The sequence below is a fragment of the Delphinus delphis genome, chromosome 12 (genome assembly GCF_949987515.2).
Source record: "Delphinus delphis chromosome 12, mDelDel1.2, whole genome shotgun sequence".
NCBI classification, from domain to species: domain Eukaryota; kingdom Metazoa; phylum Chordata; class Mammalia; order Artiodactyla; family Delphinidae; genus Delphinus; species Delphinus delphis.
In genome coordinates this window covers 30,680,092-30,700,098 of record NC_082694.2, presented here as the reverse complement: position 1 = coordinate 30,700,098, position 20,007 = coordinate 30,680,092, and the positions used below count along the sequence as shown (strand labels likewise).

Below are 20,007 nucleotides of genomic sequence, written 5' to 3'. Positions count from 1 at the left end.
GAATATAAAATTAAACAGAAGCTTATATACGTATACATACATGCTTACACATGAGCACTCACATGTGCACATGCATTTATATACATATACATGCCCATGCTTTGCTTTAAGATGTAGGTCTAATTTTTAGTGGAAAAGAGGATTAAAAACCCAAGAAAGTTGGTCCTAATTTGTCTTGTGGAAGGTAGAAAAAAAGAGAATTAGAGTTATTTAATGCTAGGTGTTGGTAAATCTTCCCTCAAGTAATATCTGTGGTTTGAATGAGATACACGTGTATCTGTGTGTGTGTATTTCTCAAGCCTAGTGATGAAGTGCTTCCAACAATGCTGTTACCTGGGTTCAAAGCCCAGTTCTGCCGCTTTCTATGTGATCTTGGGCAAGTTACTTAACTTCTCTGTGCCTCAGTTTTGCCAACTGTAAAATGGGGCTAATAATAGTACCTTCTTCCTAGAGTTCTAGGAATTAAATGCGGATATATAGAAAAGTATCCAGCATACAGTGAGAGTTCTATAAGTGTTAGGTCACATTACTACGTGAACTCTGTTGTGACCGATAAAATACAAATTTACTTCGAAGTGTTCCTGAGTTCTCACTGCAACTTTCATATATTAATTAATTTAATATTAAAGGCACAACTGGGCTTCCCTGGTGGCGCAGCGGTTGAGAGTCCGCCTGCCGATGCAGGGGACACGGGTTCATGCCTTGGTCCGGGAAGATCCCACATGCCACGGAGCGGCTGGGCCCGTGAGCCATGGCCGCTGAGCCTGCGCGTCCGGAGCCTGTGCTCCGCAACGGGAGAGGCCACAACAGTGAAAGGCCCGCGTACCGCAAAAAAAAAAAGGCACAACTACTAACTATGAAGTGTCACATACTTTTGACGTTCAAATTAGGTTTTTATTCTGAAAAAGGTTGGGAAGCACCGACCTAGGGTTAAATCCTTAGGAAATTGCCTACAACGACAACTACGATGTGGTTATCATCTGGTTAGATGTGCATCTAGGTTTCTAGAACCTTTCGCTGTGCTGGGCTGTGGTTATTTAACAGGATATCAGGTGGAAAGCCTGCTAGACCCAGACTTTTATAGAGGCTCCTGTGGGTGGCTACATGATTCATGATTGTATTTCCATTTGTCAGGCCCCAGAGCACCAGGAAGATTCATTAGTGCCAGATTTCCTAGTAAGAGCTAACATTTTTCACTTTCAAGATTCAAAAAATGCCTTCCTAGACCTACTGTGTAAGGCAGGGAGAGATGTTTATTATATCCCAAGCCCCCAACAGTCAGGGCAAAAAGGGCCAGAAAGAGAGCTTCCTAGGCAGGCTGCTAAACGACCACTGAGAAGAAAAGCAGCCTTCTTCTGAACCTAGCTCCATGGCACGAGTCAAACTGAGCCCTCCCTTCTATTTCATCTTACCCATTTTCCCCCTTGTTTAGTGCTAGCATGTTTTGGTATTTCAGAAACATTTTAGCCAGTGCAGCCTAGTGATTAAATGGTCAAACATATGAAATCACCTTCTGTTACACATTCTGATAAGAAAGTTGCACAATAACTTTCTAGACAGGAAACGAAGAAGAGAGATTCAGAATGAAACTGTAAGTCAAAGTTACTGAGGCTGCTAGGAGGACATCTGAACCCGGCCCCGTCAAAACAGCTAAAGGTCCCTTCATTAGTAAATAACCAGACACCCAGGCTGTTCCCCAAACTCAGAGGCAGGAGGTTTGGGTCAGGCTCTCAGAAAACAAAGCTGATGCCTTACCCAAAAGCTTCCGTGTTCATCATTTCGTCATAGCAAGGCTAACAAGAAAGAGGATGTTTTGAGGTGATGGCCCAAGTTCTGAGGTTTTGGGTTGTCTTTACCAAGCTTCCAGGTGAATGCTAGAAAGTCAGTCCTGGAACACCAACAATTTCACAGACTCCCAGAAACCGGCTCTGTCCAGCGAAGAAGCAAGAACTCCAGGGACGGGGAGGGGCTGTTGTCTTACGGAGAAAACCCCTCAGCCTACAAGGGTGTGTACCACTCAACTTCTTCCCATCGGGCCTTAGCGAAATGTGGTTGAGGACCAGAAGTGCTGATCTGGGCCACATGATGACGGGGGCCCAGAAATCTGCATTTTAACACAGTCAGCGGGATGACTATTCTGCACATTGAAACACGAGAACCACTGCCTTAGAACTGAACTGCAGGGGATAAAAGCACCCATAAAGATACAGGTCTGGCGTCATGACTGTGCATCACCAATAATACAGTAAGAGGCGTAGCAGCAGAGTACCTACGTGTGTGTGCACACAGCTCCAAGTGTTTCACGTGTAATCTTTGCACCCTCACAACAACCCTAAGAGCAGGTCCTATTACTCCTATTTCGTAGATAAGGAAGCTGAGGTACAGAGAGGTTAGGTGATTTGCTTAAGGTCCCACAGCTAGTAAGAGGCAGAGGGAGAATCTGAACTCTGTCCAGTTCCAGAGTTTTCACATTCTAGAGACTGACTCTAGGGCTGGGGGCCTGGAAAAGCCCAGCCTCTCTGTTGAAAACCAGAGATAAAACTGGATCAGGGGCTTCCCTGGTGGCGCAGTGGTTAAGAATCTGCCTGCCAATGCAGGAGATCGGCAGCCCTGGTCTGGGAAGATCCCATATGCCACGGAGCAGCTAAGCCCGTGTGCCACAGCTACTGAGCCTGCGCTCTAGAGCCCGTGAGCCACAACTACTGAAGCCCGCGCACCTAGAGCCCGGGCTCTGCAACAAGAGAAGCCACCGCAGTGAGAAGCCCACGCACCACAACGAAGAGTAGCCCCCGCTGCCACAACTAGAGAAAGCCCGCGTGCAGCAACGAAGACCCAACGCAGCCAAATAAATAAGTAAATTTATTTCAAAAAATGTAGCTCCTTTTATTTCTGACTATAGTATTAAAACATGCTTGCTGTAGACAGGGTAGAAAGACAGGAAAGTACAAAGGAAATGAAAATCACCTACATTCCCATTAGCCAGAGATAATTAATGTTAATACCGTATGATGTTTGCCCTTTATTTTTGCATCTCTCTGTACAATTTTGATATATTATATTCAATTTTATATACTACTTTTTCTGTTTATTTACACGTGCATTCTCCCATATTGTTAAATATTCTTCAGCATGATTTTAAAGGGCTTTCATTTAAAATCTATCCACCCATCACTATTTCCCTCTTGCTGACATTTAACTTGGCTATATTTTACTATAATGGAGAATAACCCAACATCGCTGGTTATTTTTGTAACATAGATGGCTAAAAGTGTAACTGTTCAGTCACAGGGCATGGACAATTTTAAGGTTCTTACTAATACTAAGGAAGCAAGTTCCCCATTAATACTAAGCTCTTTCCTAGAAAGTCAATATGCACATCCATAAGCAATATCTGTAGCTGTCTCACCTCACACACACCAGCACTCAGTGTTGCCATTCTCAAAAATGCGCCGATTTGATAGATAAAAATTTAATAGTATGTCTATCTTTCCCAGCAGAGTATAAGGTTCTTAAAAACATAGACTTTATTTTGATCAGGGCCTGGTACATAATAAGTGCTCAATAAATCTTTGTTGATCTTTGGCACCTTGTTACCTGCAGCTTCCCCTTCCCAGTCCTGCCACAGCTGTTGGGTTACCACTTGACCAAAGGGGGCAAACCGATCCAATTCTCTCTCTTGAGACTCTGAGCTAAGTGGCGCAGAGATGGAATGAACTGGTATTAGAATGATCTTCACGGTAGGTACAGAGTAAAAGGCCACAATCTGTGGGGCCTCACTGCTCAGCAATTCTGGGATTTTGCCGGCTCCACAGATGCCAACCACAGCCCAGACGGGTGATCAATCAGATGGAAAACCAGCTCGGCACCACGGGCCAAACTGAGCACGAAGCAATTTATCAAAGAAAATAAAAAGTATACAGTTTGGCACTTGGATTAAAAACGGGGGGCTTCCCTGGTGGCGCAGTGGTTGAGAGTCCGCCTGCCGATGCAGAGGGCACGGGTTTGTGCCCCGGTCCGGGAGGATCCCACGTGCCGCGGAGCGGCTGGGCCCGTGAGCCATGGCCGCTGGGCCTGCGCGTCCGGAGGCTGTGCTCCGCAACGGGAGAGGCCACAGCAGTGAGAGGCCTGCGTACTGCATTAAAAAAAAAAAAAAAAAAAGGGAAGTCTGCATATAGTGGAAGCAGGTGTTTTCTTCAAAGAAATCCATATGGTAGATCACATGGTCTATGTTTATGATTTACTTTGAGATGTAAAAATCATCATCATCATCTGCCTGACCCTATGCTCTCTGATGCCAGGGCTCATAGTGACTTCTCATGTGTATCTCCAGGGCCTAGCACAACGCCTGGCATAAGGTAGTACCTAATAAGTGTGTGCTAAGTAAAAGTTGAAAACTAAAAAGTGGGAGAACAGTAGGCTTCTATAGGCCTTGATTTTTAGAAATCCAGGAGTTGTGTCACTTGCTTTGCTTTTTTCAAAGCTGGTAGATGCTCTCTTATCTGAGCTCAACTTAAACCAGGGCCTTGATTTCCCAATCCATCCTCTCCACTCCTTTGTTAAAACAACTAGACCAATGTCCTCAGAGTGCAAAAGCTCAATTAGTTGGCTACTCTAGCTTACCAGCCCGTTTCTGTTTTTACCAGTGAAGCTATATATTTACCAAGAGGACATGTGTGTTTGTTCCCAAACCTATTTATGTCAGTTGCACTCTTTATTGTATTTACATAATTTAATTACATATTACATAAACTAATGACATATCTATGCATAAGGAAAGAGCTGTTGTTTCTATCGTAAGTGGAGTGTTCTGGAAAGACTTGATAAAGGTGAGTAGATAAAAAGAACTGCTGTCATATACACACTACCAAATGTAAAATAGATAGCTAGTGGGAAGCAGCCGCATAGCACAGGGAGATCAGCTCGGTGCTTTGTGACCACCTAGAGGGGTGGGTAGGGAGGGTGGGAGGGAGACGCAAGAGGGAGGAGATATGGGGATATACGTGTATGTATAGCTGATTCACTTTGTTATAAAGCAGAAACTCACACACAATTGTAAAGCAATTTTACTCCAATAAAGATGTTAAAAAAAAAAAGAACTGCTGTCAAATTAGGGGTGAACAAGACAACTAAAAAGGACTAGGTGTACGGGGGGAAAAGTATACGTAAATCTACAAAGATTTACAGCCCTTACTTTGCAAGCGTCTAAGTTCTTACGCGGAAGAAATCAAATATGGAAATTACAGAGGATGCAGTAAGGGTGCAGCTTACACAAGTAAACGAATGCAGAATGCCAATATATAAATCCATGGATAACCCCAACAACAGTATCATGAAACATTACCTGACTTTCCTTCATGTAATGCCGTCTGAAATTCTCTAGTCTAAACTATTCGATCTCCTTTTAAAACATGTTGGTTGTGACCCACTAAAGTGATTTTGTGACTCACAGTTTGAAAAGACTGCCTTCATCCAACTCCTTAATTTTATGAGGGGCAGCTGGGGTTCAGGGAGATTTAAGAGCACTACAGATGTCACACAGCTAGTGAGTCAGAATTACAATCCTGGATTCCACATCCTGTGGCCTGTCTACTACCCCAAGCAAACATCCCTCTGATCCAGCACAGTTTCCTCTGCAGAAAGTCAAAGGTAAAATGAGGAAAGGAGAAAGAGTCCCTCTCTCTCTCCTGAGGCTCCACGGTCCACTAAGTGTCCTCTGAAGTGAGCTAGTCCCAGCACCTATGGCTGTCTGTGCCTTTAGCCCCTAACAAAGTCATACCAAGTCTCTTGTGCTCCAGACACATATTTGGAACAGTGAACCACGTACCTGGGTAGAACACGTGAGCTTTCTAATTTTAGAATGACTTCAGCTCCACGTGGGAAAACTCCAGACAATGGAACGGGGAAGTGGTTTGCAGTTCTGAAAAGCTTTTGTTAGGTGAGATGAGCAATAAACAGATCCCTTGCTTGCTGGCTGACCCATGTTCTACCTGTTTTCCAAACAAGTAACGCCTTCAAAGACTGCTCCCTATAATCAGATTTGCCCTCCCTCTGCACTCCCAGCCCAAACTTGCCCTTCTCAACAGAGTTAAGCCCAAAGTCCCCACCAAAATCTGACCACCATCTCCCCAAGCTAGTCGATAAGAGTGACCTTCCCCATGAATAACAGCACTGTGGATTTTCCATGGTCTTTTATCATCGCCCCTGAAGTCTCCCAGATGCTGAATTAGGTAAGGCTTCCAACACTGCCCGGTTCCCGGTGGGGGTCACTACACACAGGCTAGAGGAAGGAGCCGAATTCAGAGGTTTAAAGAGCCACCCGAGGACCCAGATCGTGCAAGGAAGACAGCCAGGTGCCCGAGCAAGGCCCTCACCACACCCCTCGGTCACTACAGCAAGTCTCACGAAAACACGAGAACCTCATGGGCAGCCTGGGAACTACGCAACATTTCCGAGGGTTAAGCAAGCAGCCACCCAACAACTTACCCAGGATGCATTCTGTCCCTTGTCAGGGGCATGAAAAGGTGCCGTTGAAGATAGGCTGTAACTCTTTGTGAAGGATGCGAAGCTCTAAGCTGTAGGTGCTGCCTGCCACCCTCACCTTGCCTCCAGCTAATGTTTCTCTGCACGCTTTACACATTGACAACCAACCGGAGACAGATTTTCTGTCCTGACTCCCAGACGACTGACTTCACTTTTGTAGCAATTATTTTCTAAATCATACACTAAGCAGTCAGCTGTGGTTGCCTTCTGTCACTATGAGGCTCTCATTACGGGTTCACCTGTGTAGTGTGGACGAGGACACAGAAGTTGTCCAGTAACTATAATGTTAGAACCTGAATGTACAATAGCACCTAGCCCCAAGAGAATGAGATACGTGGCGGTCACACTACCACCAGCCTATCTGAGGCCTGTGGCAGGCACCGCCAGTTGACCACTGCCATATTTCCCGACAGTCTGAAGGCAGCCATATAATCCTCAGCAAAGCTTTCCAGGTAGTCTCTATCTATCCATCAGAGTGATCACGTGAAAAACGTCACAGGTGATTTCTGATTCAAGGCCAACAGAGGAGGAAACTACGATCCAAACAGGAACCAGATGCATAACTTGCCCAGGAACTCGGCAAAACTCAGACCAGATGGGCCCAATGCCCAGGATGCCTAAACTTCAGCCTAAGGCATGTATCCCTCCAATGGCCCACCCAAAGCAGATGTCTGAGAAGCATCTACTGATGACAATAATGCCAGTTTCCCATGCCTCTGGCATCATCTACCCTCCACATATGGGGCTTTATAAAAAGGAAGATCGGAAGAAACCAATGAAACCTCAACAAGAAAGTCAGGAGCAACCATGAAGTCATGAGAACATGGAACTTTTCTGGGGGAAAAGCACAAGAAAGCCACGTGGGATCAGCCCCTGTTCCTTCAAGCTCATATTCTACTCCTGATTGGCACACGGAGTTTGCAATGTTCTCTCTGTGCTTCTCCATCAAAACGTTAGAGCTGAATTCTGAGTGTGCCTGCACTCCTTTGCTCCAGCGCCATCGATCAGGGATGTACCGAAACCTTCTTATGTCCATTACTGCTTCTCATTCCAATCAACTCTGAGAGTGGAGAGACCTGCATATTTATGCCATGGGTGAAGCTCTCATAGCTTCTGTCCTAAAACAACCCATCTTCACACCTAAATGGACAGTTTGACGATTTAGTAAATGAGCCCACCAACAACCAGAGCATGAGGGTTGTAGGAGGGACTCAGATGTGGAAGTCAGTCACCCAGTATATACACGAGCACATTTTCCAAAAGCACTGTTGACCTGAAAGGAAATATAAGTAGAAAGAAAACTATGAAAACATCAAAGGGAATGAAAATTGGGGACCTCCCTGGCGTTCCAGTGGTTAAGATTCCTCGGTTCCACTGTGGGGGGGCACGGGTTCGATCCCTGATTGCGGAACTAAGATCCTGCATAACACGTGAGGAAAAAAAAAAATCTAGAACAACAACAACAAATCTAAAACGTCTCATCGTGTGACAAAGGGAATGCAAATTAAAGGAAGCCCACGGATTTGAAGTCGGCATCATCCACCCTCCATATTTAAGGATCTAACAAAAAAGGAATTCTCGTTGCTTTTGTGGGTGTAACTGAACTAGGGTTTTGTTTTTAAAGTTCCTACCTGTTAGATATAAGCAGTGTTCACAAGTGAAATGGACTTTGTTTTAAACTATCCCAACAAAGATAAAACTCAAAAAGGTGAGAGAACATATGAAAGAAAAAATTGCAGAGTGTCCTAATTGCTGAAGCTGGGTATATGGGGATTGATTTCACTATTATTTCTTCTTTTCTATGTATGAAGATTTCTATTATAAACAGTAGCAAATAGTTTTACTTCCTGAATTAGTCAAGAATTAAATACACACATACCCCAGTGCTGGGGTAGTGAGTATGGCTGGCAGGGGTTGTCCCCAGTTTGAGCTGCACCCACAGCAGGATTTTAGCCATGTCTGGAGAGGACAGCGTCGGGGTGGCATGGGATGGTCAAGGCCTACCAGGGCCTGGGGAGTCTTCTAGGAGATAGGAAGGTCACCCTAAAGGAAGAGGAAGTTGAGCAGACAAGGCTGATTTAGTCACAAAGTCCTAGCCCTTGGAGGGGTGGCTATGACACGGCCATCACCATTTGGACTTGTCTACTAACTAGCCCAGCCCTCTCTGGACTCATGGCTCGGTCCAATGGAGTAGGGTAGAGAGTAAGCAAACATGGAAAGAACTAGTCCATTAACCTCTCCGGGGCACAAGTCCCATAGCTAAGTAACCCATCAAACAGAGAGCAATGCAGAGGCCAGATGGGCAGCCCACCTCCCTTCTCCACATATCGCCAACCAACTCCAAGATCTCAAGGCCCCCTGGACACTAGAAGGCGTGGCACCGCCTCTGCTCTCACCCACCACACTGGGCTACAGAGGGGCACTCAGCCAGTTACAGGGTCATGTGCAAAAGGGCAGGACACAACTACTGTTTTCTGAACATACATCATCATGAGGGAGAGTATGTCTCTGATATCAACAAGGACCTGAGACTATCTCACAGAAGCAAGTCCAGAAAGGAAAGATGGAAGAGAGGTTGGTCACTACTGCAGCAAGGACAGTCATTCTCTGGATAAATGTCCCAGGTTTTCCCATTGCTACCCGGAAGAGCCTGTGAAACCACAAAGGGCCTCAGCAGGAGCCACGCCAGGCCCCTGAGGGGATTGGCTGAGGTACGACATCCCCTAGGCCTTTCTTGTACAAATGGATGCAATGGGAGGAGGGGATAAAATAACCAGGAGTACCCGTCCCCATGGAGGTAGCATCAACATTTGCCATCACCACAAACTGTCACCTGCAAGTGACTTAGAGGAGACCCCGGCTCTTGGCCCGCCAGGTCCTACAGTGAGCACCAGGAGAGGCTGGAGATGCACCTGGGGGGTACATGCATCCCAGAAGGGGGGGTGGGGCAGTTCTGAAAACAGCATGGGGGAGTCACAAAGCTATCTCCCCCTCCCTATATACCATATCTGAGCCCTTTGTGACGGGGGAAGTAATTAAAAAGTGAAAGAACTACTTCATGGAAACTCTGGCAGACCCTGGACTCTAAAAGCACCGCTTTGGGAGGGACAGATCCTTCTACCCCGAGTCCCAGAAAAGAATACCACAGAGGAAGAAAGGCATCTGTGGCAACATGGGCCACCAAGTGGCTTGGACACCTTAATGGTTCAAGTGCATCAAGAATAACAGCTCCAAGAGGAGACTGGTACTCAGTGGGAGTGGCAGCATCACCTCCACTGTGTTTGGATGGAAAGGTCTGGAAGAAGAGAACAGCCAAGTACCAGGGACACTGTGTGGTTGGTTAGAGAATTTATGAATGCATAGGACCACTTCCTGCCCAGGCACCTCCCTGAGATAACTAGGGAAACACAGCAGGGGCCACTGCAACAACAGATGGGAGCATACTCCATGTCAACGAGGGAACAGTGAAACTGGCAGAATCATGCATTGCTGGCATAGAGATCAGCTCAATTCACTTGGAAAGCTATCTGGCAATTTGTTAAAAGGTTCATAAATATATTTATCCTTGCTCCTGGAGATACGTCCTAAGGAAAGAATCCAAAAGAAGGAAACACCTTCTAGGCATCAAGATGTAGCACTATAATTTAAACTGGAGGCAACAAAAATATCCCATGGGAAATGCCTAATTAAACCACATAGGTCCGTTTTCATGGAACATCATGACATTTTAAAAGGATAAATTTCAAGACTTTCTAGCAACATGGAAAAACGCACAACGCCAAATCTTGAATTTAAAAAGCAGGAATCCAAATAGTTTCCTCATCATGACTAACTGTATAAAAATATTAGCGCACATGGACAAATGCTAAAGGCCGATGCTTTCTGTGATCCTCTGCCCGTGGAGGGTTTGCCTCCCACGTTTCCCAACTAACTGGATAAAAATATTAGCGCACATGGACAAATGCTAGAAGCCGATGCTTTCTGTGATCCTCTGCCCGTGAATGGTTTTCCTCCCACGTTTCCCAACTTTCCAATCTGTTGATCGAGGATCTTGCAAACGAAACCAGGGAAATATGACTACAAATGTCAAAAGATAAACTGGAAAAAAAACTGAACAAAATCACCAGGCAGAAGGAGACAAAAGGGTTTAGGAATCTGGGTTCTTCTTTAGATGGTTTATAACGTGACGGTTCCCAGCTTATGGGTCGTGCGGGCTCTGCTTTCCGGCACCCCTGCCCACAGTGATTGTCTGATCAGAGAAGGGAGAGGGCAAGCCCTGAGGCCAGCAGTTAAGACCTCCCAGGGGCACTCCCTGGGCCCCTGGCACAGAGGACAGAGAGGGTGCAAGGGACAGCTGTGCAGGAGCTCAGCGGCCAGGAGCCCCGGGAGGAAGCTTAGAGCTCAGGCTACACAAGGCAGCCAGGGTCTGCCGCCATGCAATGCTCTGCACACCACCCCACACCAAGGGGATGGGACTCACCACTCAGAGCGGACGTACTGTTCGCCAGGGCCTGGCACACAGCCAACAGAAGACCTGTGAGGGGAAGAAGAGAGGACAGGTGAGAGTCTGGCCAGCGGCCCATGAACTCAGGCTTCGAGAGTGGGCCCTCACAAGGGAGAGTTGGTAGTTTCACAAGGTGGCCAACGGCAGGCTTGGTGACATACTTCGGGGAGCTCAGTGCAAAGTGAAGACGTGGGACCCTCTGTCCAAAATGCAGGGAAAAAAGTGCCTATCTAATGGGCACTCTAAGTTACTAAAATATCAAGCTTTTCCCTTCCTTTCCTGGTCTCTCTGTCAACACTTGTCATGATGTTTCTTGTTTCTGTCTTTTTAAAAACACCTTATAAATATTTTTCTTGTGGTCAAACATACACAGAAGTTACTATCTTAACCGTCTTTAAGTGTACAGTTCGGTGGCTTTAAGTACTGACACACTGTTGAGCATGTCGTGATGTTTTTTATTTGCTCTTTCTGGTCTTGGAGACTTGCAGGGTGAGCACAGCTCCTCAGAGGCACCCTGGGCCCCTGCGACAGTGCACAGGTGCGCACGTGACCCCGGTCTGCCGCGTTTCCCCTCCCCCAGCGGCGGGATGGATGTGTGCAACCCAGCTGGGGGCAGGGGAGCCTAGTCAGGGGTTTCTTCTTCCCAGAAACCAGTCGCCCCAACCCAAGGTGGGCAGGTGACCCGCGAAGGTGTTGCAATATCCACCCTGGCAACCTGGATGGGGGGAGGGGAGTCAGTCATCCACAGAAACGCAGTGGGGCTGCCAGCCCAGGATGGGGCAGCTACCAGCATGCCCTGCTCAGGATGCCGTGGGGTGTGCACACCTCACCCCAGCCTTTCTTGTGTCCAGGCCCCAGGTGGCAGGGGTGAGAACCCACCCAGGGGAGGCAGGGAGGTGACGGTAGGTGGGACCACAGGAGGCAAAAGGCCCAAGTCCTCCCCGGTGCACACCCCAAGGCCCCATTGAACTTCATTTACAAGATACAAATGCAAAGAGAAAACTGTTAAGAATTTCAAGACTGCAGCTGCACAGCGGCAGCGGCGTTAGCCCCCCAAGCCCAGGGCCCACCTGAGCAGGAGATCCTGTGACCACCTGTGAAACTGCCCCTGCCAGCAGATGACCTTATATGCCAGCATGTTACAGTACCAGAGGTTTCAGGAAACAGAGCAGCAAAATTCTGATGAAAAAGGAACCTCTCTGAGTTGTGCAATCAGCATGAATTAAGTTAGAATGACTTCCTAAAACCAAACTGCAAAAAGACGCCGTGGTGGCCATGCTAACAGGCTGGGCCGCCTGCAGGTTAGCCCAGAGGCGGCAGAGAAAACAGGCAAACACTTCTGCGCTGTGACCCCTACCCCAATGCTCAGGACCAGCTCGCCCCCCGCCGTGCAGGCTGTGAGGGCTCCTTTCTCCTATCCCTCAGAGTGTCGACGCACCAGCCCTTGACTCTCAAGGGAGAAACACGCTTGGAACAGATATGGCAATCTGCTCACGACTTTCCTTGAGGCCTTTGACATGAGAAACATCTCAAAAACTTCAGACCGCTTTTACTGCAGGCTTGGCATGGATTTCCCAAATACTCCTACAGAGTGTTGAACCAGACGTTTGTGCTGGAGTTGGGTTGGGGGAGACCAGTTGACAGTGGGCGACAAGGAGAGAAAGTTAGTAAAATCACACATCTGCCCCGTGCAATTCTTTCTTGCTGCTCAACAGACACTAACTTTGGAAGCATGGTCTTAGGGTTCCCCTGGACACATCTAAAAAGCCCAGTTTGTAATCCGCACACCAAGCGTCAAAACGAGGCTTTCCTACCAAAGCCAGAAGAAGTCTTAGAGGTTTCTCACTGTCAGCTGCGGACCTGTCACCATCTGATTTTGCTGACCACCGCAAACCACTCTGGGCCAAAGGTGGCCCGTGACCTGTGGTACCAAAAGGAACGACTCGGGGATGCTTTGCACACCTCTCGACAGAAAGTGCCCATGGCCTGTCACAAACGGTCCCTGAACGAGTGAATGACCTTCCCATCTCCCTCCCCGGCCCTATATCCTGTCAGTCAGTATAGTTCCTGGGCTCCACGGTGACCTCTGCTTCAGCAAAACCAGAACAAGAAAGCGAATACTGTCCAACTCCAGCCGGGACAGAGATGCTTACCAGTCAGCAGGGTGTGTGGAGGGGGGCTCCCGCAGACTCGGGGTGAGTCCCCTTGCCCCCTCTGCTCCTCACTGGGAGTCCGCAGCTGCCAACTTGCAAAGATGTCTTGGGAACTAATTAGAGTTTACAAAACCACCATGTCCCACAGATGAAAGACACTGGGTTTTTATTCATAATTTGAGCAATAGGAGAAGAATCGTTCCTTTCTATACCCTCACGTTCCCATGGAAAAACGTTTTAGCGCCCTGGGCTCTCTCTGCAGTCTCCATTCGGGCACAACTGCAGTTGAGGCCCTGGGATGGGAGGCGAGGCCTCTGCTTTCCCTTCACTAGAGGGTCCCAGACCAAAACGACAGGGTCAGGCCTCTTTCAGTTCTCACGTGGGCGGATACCCCTTATTGGACAGGTGCCACTCTCAGGCCCACCACTCGGCTTTTACATGCATTATCTTACTTAGTCCTCACGATAACCCATGATACAGGGCACCTCCTGGCCTCCCTGCCGTCTGGTCCAGCCCATGGAAACATCCGGTTTTACAGATGAGGAAACTGAAGCTTGGAGAGGTCGAGAAGTTTGCCCAAGCTCCTGCAGCCAAATTCAAATTCAAGTCTGTTCAACTCCTGTGCCCAAGACAGTGTTTAATTACCACCCCAAACACCAGTCCTTCTGACCACAGTCTGTCATGACACACTGGAAGGTGTGTGTTTACCAGTGACAACCCCCAAATGAGTCCAGACAACAGATTCAGCAGGCTTAGCCTCCAGGTTGATCCATCTTTTCCAGAAGCTACATCAGTTACCTCTTGGGATACTCCCACTGCCTCCAATTCCCCCACTACGAGTGAGGTCTGCCGAGAAGGGTCAAGGGTGTGACTGTCCAGACTCCCTGTAGCCTAGTATTCGTAAGCCCAGCTGCCCAGACTGCCAGCCCCCACCCCCGGGCTGTGCACAGGCCTTCCAGAAACATGTGGACTTGGCAGGCTCCGAGGCTCATCAGAAGGACAGGAAATCCTTCCCTGGAGCACCTGGATGGGGACAGTACAGGCCCGGGGACAGCGCCACAGTCAGCAGCTCCGGGGAGACGACACACACTCCAGACGGAGGCTTGGCAGCCACAGGTGTCTCTCGCCTGAGGTTCAAAGCCGGACCTCGCCTGCCGCAGGGCCACCCAGCCAGCCTCCCTCTGGGCCAGGAATCGTTTCTGGGCTGCTCCTGCCAGCACCCTGTTTCTGTTTAAATAGCTCCAAAGAGGGGAATCCCTGCATCGTGAACTTTAAAAAGGAAAGGGGGTGGTGGTGAGGGGAAAACCACATGCAACGGAATAAAGACCTTATGAAAGGCGGATCCCGCTCCTTGAGGTAGAGTGGGAACCCAGGCTGCCCTCCAGGAAGGACAAGGGCTGCAGTGCTTATAATTCAGCTGTTTGGAATGCAGACAGACGTTTTCAACAGGAAGAATGTCAAGAGAAAGGCTAGCCTACTTATCTGGTAAGCTCACAGGACCGGGCCATTGTGAAGCCCACCCACCTCTGGGCCAATGGGAACAGCTGCTGATGGACGCTGGGCACTCCTCACCCCCAGGCCACAGAGCAGGGTGCCCCCTCCATGCACGCCTTCACTCAGGCACGGGACTGGGACCCGGCTGCACCTTCAGCACGGGACACCCTCCACCCATCACCTGTTGGCCTACTGACTGCCTCGCCTCCTCTGTGGACATTCAGCTCTAGGGCCCCAGCCTGGAAGAAGCATCCTCAGGGCCCCAGTCACCCCAGCAGAGCTGACCATGCCCTCCCTGCTCTGGCCTCTGCTACAGCCAGCATTTGCTCCTACCTACTCCACTGTATAAATCAGCTGTTCTGGTGATAGCCATTCTGACTGGTGTGAGGTGATACCTCATTGTAGTTTTGATTTGCATTTCTCTAATGATTAATGATGCTGAGGATTCTTTCATGTGTTTGTTGGCAATCTGTATATCTTCTTTGGAGAAATGTCTGTTTAGGTCTTCTGCCCATTTTTGGATTGGGTTGTTTGTTTTTTTGATATTGAGCTGCATGAGCTGCTTGTAAATTTTGGAGATTAATCCTTTGTCAGTTGCTTCATTTGCAAATATTTCCTCCCATTCTGAGGGTTGTCTTTTCATCTTGTTTATGGTTTCCTTTGCTGTGCAAAAGCTTTTAAGTTTCATTAGGTCCCATTTGTTTATTTTTGTTTTTATTTTCATTTCTCTAGGAGGTGGGTCAAAAAGGATCTTGCTGTGATTTATGTCATAAAGTATTCTGCCTATGTTTTCCTCTAAGAGTTTTATAGTGTCTGGCCTTACATTTACGTCTTTAATCCTAATCATTAGAGAAATGCAAATCAAAATCACAATGAGGTATCACCTCATACCAGTCAGAATGGCCATCATGAAAATGTCTACAAACAATAAATGCTGGAGAGGGTGTGGAGAAGAGGGAACGCTCTTGCACTGTTGGTGGGAATGTAAACTGATACAGCCACTATGGAGGACAGTATGGAGGTTCCTTAAAAAACTACAAATAGAACTACCATACGACCCAGTGCCCTGGGCTCTCTCTGCAATCTCCATTCGGGCACACCCTGAGAAAACCATAATTCAAAAATTCATAATTCAAAACCATAATTCAAAAATTCATAATTCAAAAAGAGACATGTACCCCAATGTTCATTGCAGCTCTATTTACAATAGCCAAGACATGGAAGCAACTTAAGTGTCCATCGACAGATGAATGGATAAAGAAGATGTGGCACATATATACAATGGAATATTACTCAGCCATAAAAAGAAACGAAATTGAGTTATTTGTAGTGAGGTGGATGGACCTAGAGTCTGTCTTACGGAGTGAAGTAAGTCAGAAAGTGAAAAACAAATACTGTATGCTAACACATATATATGGAATCTAAAAAAAAAAATGGTCATGAAGAACCTAGGGGCAGAATGGGAATAAAGACACAGACCTACTAGAGAATGGACTTGAGGGCACGGGGAGGGGGAAGGGTAAGCTGGGACGAAGTGAGAGAGTGGCATGGACATATATACACTACCAAACGTAAAACAGATAGCTAGGGAAGCAGCCGCAGAGCACAGGGAGATCAGCTCAGTGCTTTGTGACCACCTAGAGGGGTGGGATAGGGAGAGTGGGAGGGAGGGAGACGCAAGAGGGAAGAGATATGAGGATATATGTGTATGCATACCCGATTCACTTTGTTATAAAGCAGAAACTAACACACCATTGTAAAGCAATTATACTCCAATAAAGATGTTAAAAAAAAAAAGGATGCCTTGGATTTAGAGATGGTGAGCAAAGGCCTATGGAGAAAGCGCTAATGCAGACGAGAGGGGCAGGAATCAGGTGAGAGAGGCAGAAGGGAGTGTGGGTGTTTGGAGGGTAGCCAGGATCCCCCCTTCCTCTCCTGCCATGCTTGGGGTCGCAGGGTCATAAGGGACAGAACAGGAGCTCAGGAAGTGAGGGTGGTGCCTAGAAGGTGAGAATCCTGCATCTCAGCATGAGGTCTTCAGGTGACACTCATGGACAGCCATATAGGGCACAAAAGTATATGGAAATGGGTCACGGGGAACCCAGGGCCTGCTGGTATCTTCTGGTACCAGGTTCTAAGGTATCTTTTCTTATGAATTATACTCCAACATCTGAATTTCATCTGCAAACATGGCAGGATTTTTAACTGCATAGCAAAAACTGCAATATTTGTGACTTTATCAGTATTTTTAAATGCAAGAGGTTTAGGGCTTCCCTGGTGGCGCAGTGGTTGAGAGTCCGCCTGCCGATGCAGGGGACACGGGTTCGTGCCCCGGTCCGGGAAGATCCCACATGCGGCGGAGCGGCTGGGCCCGTGAGCCATGGCCGCTGAGCCTGCGCCTCTGGAGCCTGTGCTCCGCAACGGGAGAGGCCACAACAGTGAAAGGCCCACATACTGCAAATAAATAAATAAATAAATAAAAGTAAATGCAAGAGGTTTGATAGCCAAGTGAAGATGCTGGCTTCAGGGTCAGAACTGATTTGGAAGAAAGAAAAAGGGAACACACTGCAGGCAGGGACAAGGAGGGAAGCTGGTAGGACCAGGACACCCGGGCCTGCCCTGCCTTCGAGAATATCCATAAATGCCATGGTCGAAAGCAGCCACGAGGCATCCCCATCGCCCCAGTGCAGCATTTCTCTCCAAGGAAGAGCTGGCAGTTCACAAGTGCTCCTACTTACAGAGACACCAGTTACACTGGCTTCAGAGGATGGCAGGCAAAGCAGCAGAGGAATTTGTGGAGGAACTGGCCAGACGGGATTAGGACAGCTCAGGGGAAGGCAAGGAGGGTTTAGAAATATGTGACACGGGAATGAATCACCTTAGGCCAATGGGCTCATGGGACAGAGGGCTCTTTCTTTCACCATCCCAGCATCTGGAACTCTGCTTTCAAAACACAGATTGGATTCTGCTACCCAAGGAGAATCTTATCGAGAAATTATTTGAAATGGTTAGTGCTGTGTTTCAGGTGGCGAGTCCAGACACACAGAGCAAAGAAACCAACTCTGCAGGGAGAGGGCAGCTCTCAGTTACAAACCCACCCAAGTGAGGTTCTGACCCTGTGCCCAAACAGCCCCACATTGGATACATGAACTAAGAAGACACTTGTATGTCAGTGGCGGGTGGTAGAGGGAAGACCACCAGCGCCTGATTGGTCTTCTGAGCTCCCTCCTCACACCGTCCAGCCATAATTATTATTGTGGCTGACAGCGTTATTAACAATAATAGCAGCAACATTTGAGCACTTATGACATGCCCTGCATCATCTCATTCAATACTCAAAGCCAGTCCTAGGAAGTAGGTACTATTTGTGCTCCCATTTCAGAGGTGAGAAAGTGGAGGTACACGAGATGAAGTCACCTGCCCAAGGTCATCCAGCTTGTGAGTGACAGACACTGCAGGCTCATGTTACAGGGCCCAGCTGGCCCCCCTTTGCTTCCCCTTACCCTATGAAGTACAGCCAAAGAACACAGACATGCTAGAAAAGTCCACCTCCTCCTCTTCTGGATCTAAGCCAGATGTACTGGGATATGCAGGCTACCAAGGGGTCCAGGGACTAGGGTCATTCGTGAATGGTGTCACCTTTAGCAAGTCCCTTCACCTCTCAATCTTGGGCTCCTTACGTTTAAATGACAGAGCTGGGCCAGAAGATCAGCCCAGTCCTTAACTTCTGGGACAATATGGGGCTGTGCATCTTCTTCAACCAGCTATCTGGGGAAGGGGGGTGGGGACATACTTGGCCTCATTCCAATGCTTTGTAGGTGGATCCCTCGCCTTGAAGAAGGATCAGGCAAGATGCAGGCTGCGTGTGCTTATCTCAGTGATGTGCTCGGTTTACAGTAATTTTGTCTTTCCATTTAGCTTGGCACTTCCATCAAATATCAGAAGATGGGAGAGATCCGAAAACCGCAACCTAAAAGGGCACTTTTCATTTCTACATTTTCAATGCAGTCTTTTCTCTTTTTTTTTTTTTTTATTTATTTTTGGCTGCGTTGGGTCTTTGTTGTTGTGCGTGGGCTTTCTCTAGTTGCAGAGAGCGGGGGCTACTCCTTGATGCGGTGTGCAGGCTTCTCATTGTGGTGGCTTCTCTTGTCGCGGAACACGGGCTCCAGGTATGTGGGCTTCAGTAGTTGTGGCTCGCGGGCTCTAGAGCGCAGGCTCAGTAGTTGTGGTGCACGGGCTTAGTTGCTCCGTGGCATGTGGGATCCTCCCGGACCAGGGCTCGAACCCGTGTCTCCAGCATTCAGGTGGATTCTTAACCACTGCGCCACCAGGGAAGCCCTTCAGTGCAGTCTTGACACTGGCTTGATAATATATTCCGAGTTTATAGTCCATGAGGAATGTTCTTGGGTCAGTGAGCTTGGGACCCTTCCTAATGACCCCTGGGTGGCCACAAGCAGCAAAGCCCAACTTGATGCGTCTAAGGCAATACCTCATAACTATGACATTGTGGAAAATAAGCCAGTGTTACCTGAATGCTCATGGGTATTGTGGATGGGAAAACCTCAAGTATTCAGAATGAACCTGCAGGATGGGGAGGTGAAAGAGTCAGGCGGATGGGTGCCTGCATTGCAAGCCTGTACCACTTTCTATTCCTGACTCAGGGTCTATTATGGCAGAGCAGAAAGGAGCCTTGCCGTCAGGCCTTTGTTCAGATCCCGGCTCTGCCACTCAGCTGTGGGACCTTGGCTAAGTTATCGAACCTCGCTGAGCCTCTGTGTCCTCATCCATAAATAAGGATAACACTTCCTCACGTGACTACTGCAAGGACTAAATAAAATAAAATGGTGTACGCAGAGTCGGAGGAAAATGGACTCTTCCATACTACATCGAAGGCAGATGAGTATGGGCTGCGGAAGCCAACACAGAAACCCCATGTTCCCATAGACACCCGCCCACTTCCTGGTCCCACGCACCACCTCCGATCCGGACCCCTCTCCAGAGGCGTGCGCCTCAAATGTCGTGTTCCAAAGTAAGCTCACCTGTCTCCTGACCGTTCCACTCCTCCTCCTTCGTTCTAGGTGGGGCTGAAGACCCGACAGCTGTCATCGAGCCCTGCCTCTCCTTTACCCGGTATCCAAGCCAAGGTCTCCTACACGTCCTGCCTCCACCTCAGCCATCCCCCTGCATCCCCACTGCCCCAGTTCAGCCTCGTCATCTCTCCTGGGCTATCACAAGAGTTGCCTGACTGGTTTTCCTGACAACAGTTTTTTCACCTTTGCTCCTGCTGCCAGAAGTGAGCTTCCAGAGCACTTCTGG

At 48.1% G+C, this 20,007-nt stretch overlaps 1 protein-coding gene across 1 annotated transcript in view; it reads right to left on the bottom strand.

The window, feature by feature from the left end:
- TGFA (transforming growth factor alpha) overlaps positions 1-20,007 on the bottom strand; it is a 103,163-nt gene that overhangs the window by 56,021 nt on the left and 27,135 nt on the right. The window contains exon 2 of the mRNA XM_060027555.1: positions 11,021-11,074. Within this exon, the coding sequence (XP_059883538.1) occupies positions 11,021-11,074 (54 nt within the window). The remainder of the gene's footprint in view (positions 1-11,020; positions 11,075-20,007) is intronic.